The sequence below is a fragment of the Habropoda laboriosa genome, unplaced genomic scaffold, assembly GCF_001263275.1.
Source record: "Habropoda laboriosa isolate 0110345459 unplaced genomic scaffold, ASM126327v1 scaffold134, whole genome shotgun sequence".
NCBI lineage: Eukaryota > Metazoa > Arthropoda > Insecta > Hymenoptera > Apidae > Habropoda > Habropoda laboriosa.
Window position 1 is genome coordinate 1,416,196 of NW_017100266.1, and position 276 is coordinate 1,416,471.

The 276-nt window shown below is 30.4% G+C and overlaps 1 protein-coding gene across 1 annotated transcript in view; it reads left to right on the forward strand.

Annotated features, from left to right (window-relative positions):
• Window positions 1–166: 166 nt before the first annotated feature.
• Window positions 167–276, forward strand: part of LOC108573229 (DNA replication ATP-dependent helicase/nuclease DNA2) — a 4,863-nt gene continuing 4,753 nt past the window's right edge. Inside the window, exon 1 of the mRNA XM_017935618.1 lies at window positions 167–189. Within this exon, the coding sequence (XP_017791107.1) occupies window positions 167–189 (23 nt within the window). The remainder of the gene's footprint in view (window positions 190–276) is intronic.

A 276-nucleotide genomic window follows, 5' to 3' on the forward strand; every position in this document is an offset into this window, starting at 1 on the left:
TGTAAGAATATAATGTGTCCCACCAGAGTTGAAAATCTATATGTAAATATCATTCTGAAGTTAGCACTTTAATAGGCTAAATGGAAGGGAGAGGAAATAAGCAATCTTCTCTCTAAAGCGTGCTAAAATAAAGATTTTGTTAGACGAGCTTTGGAAAGAGAACTACATGGTTTCTGCCGGCAAATTGGTGTACTACGTTACTCATTTCGTTATCTATTTAACAGTGTATTATTATTATACATTTAACAGTGTATTATTATTATACAATTAATTTAT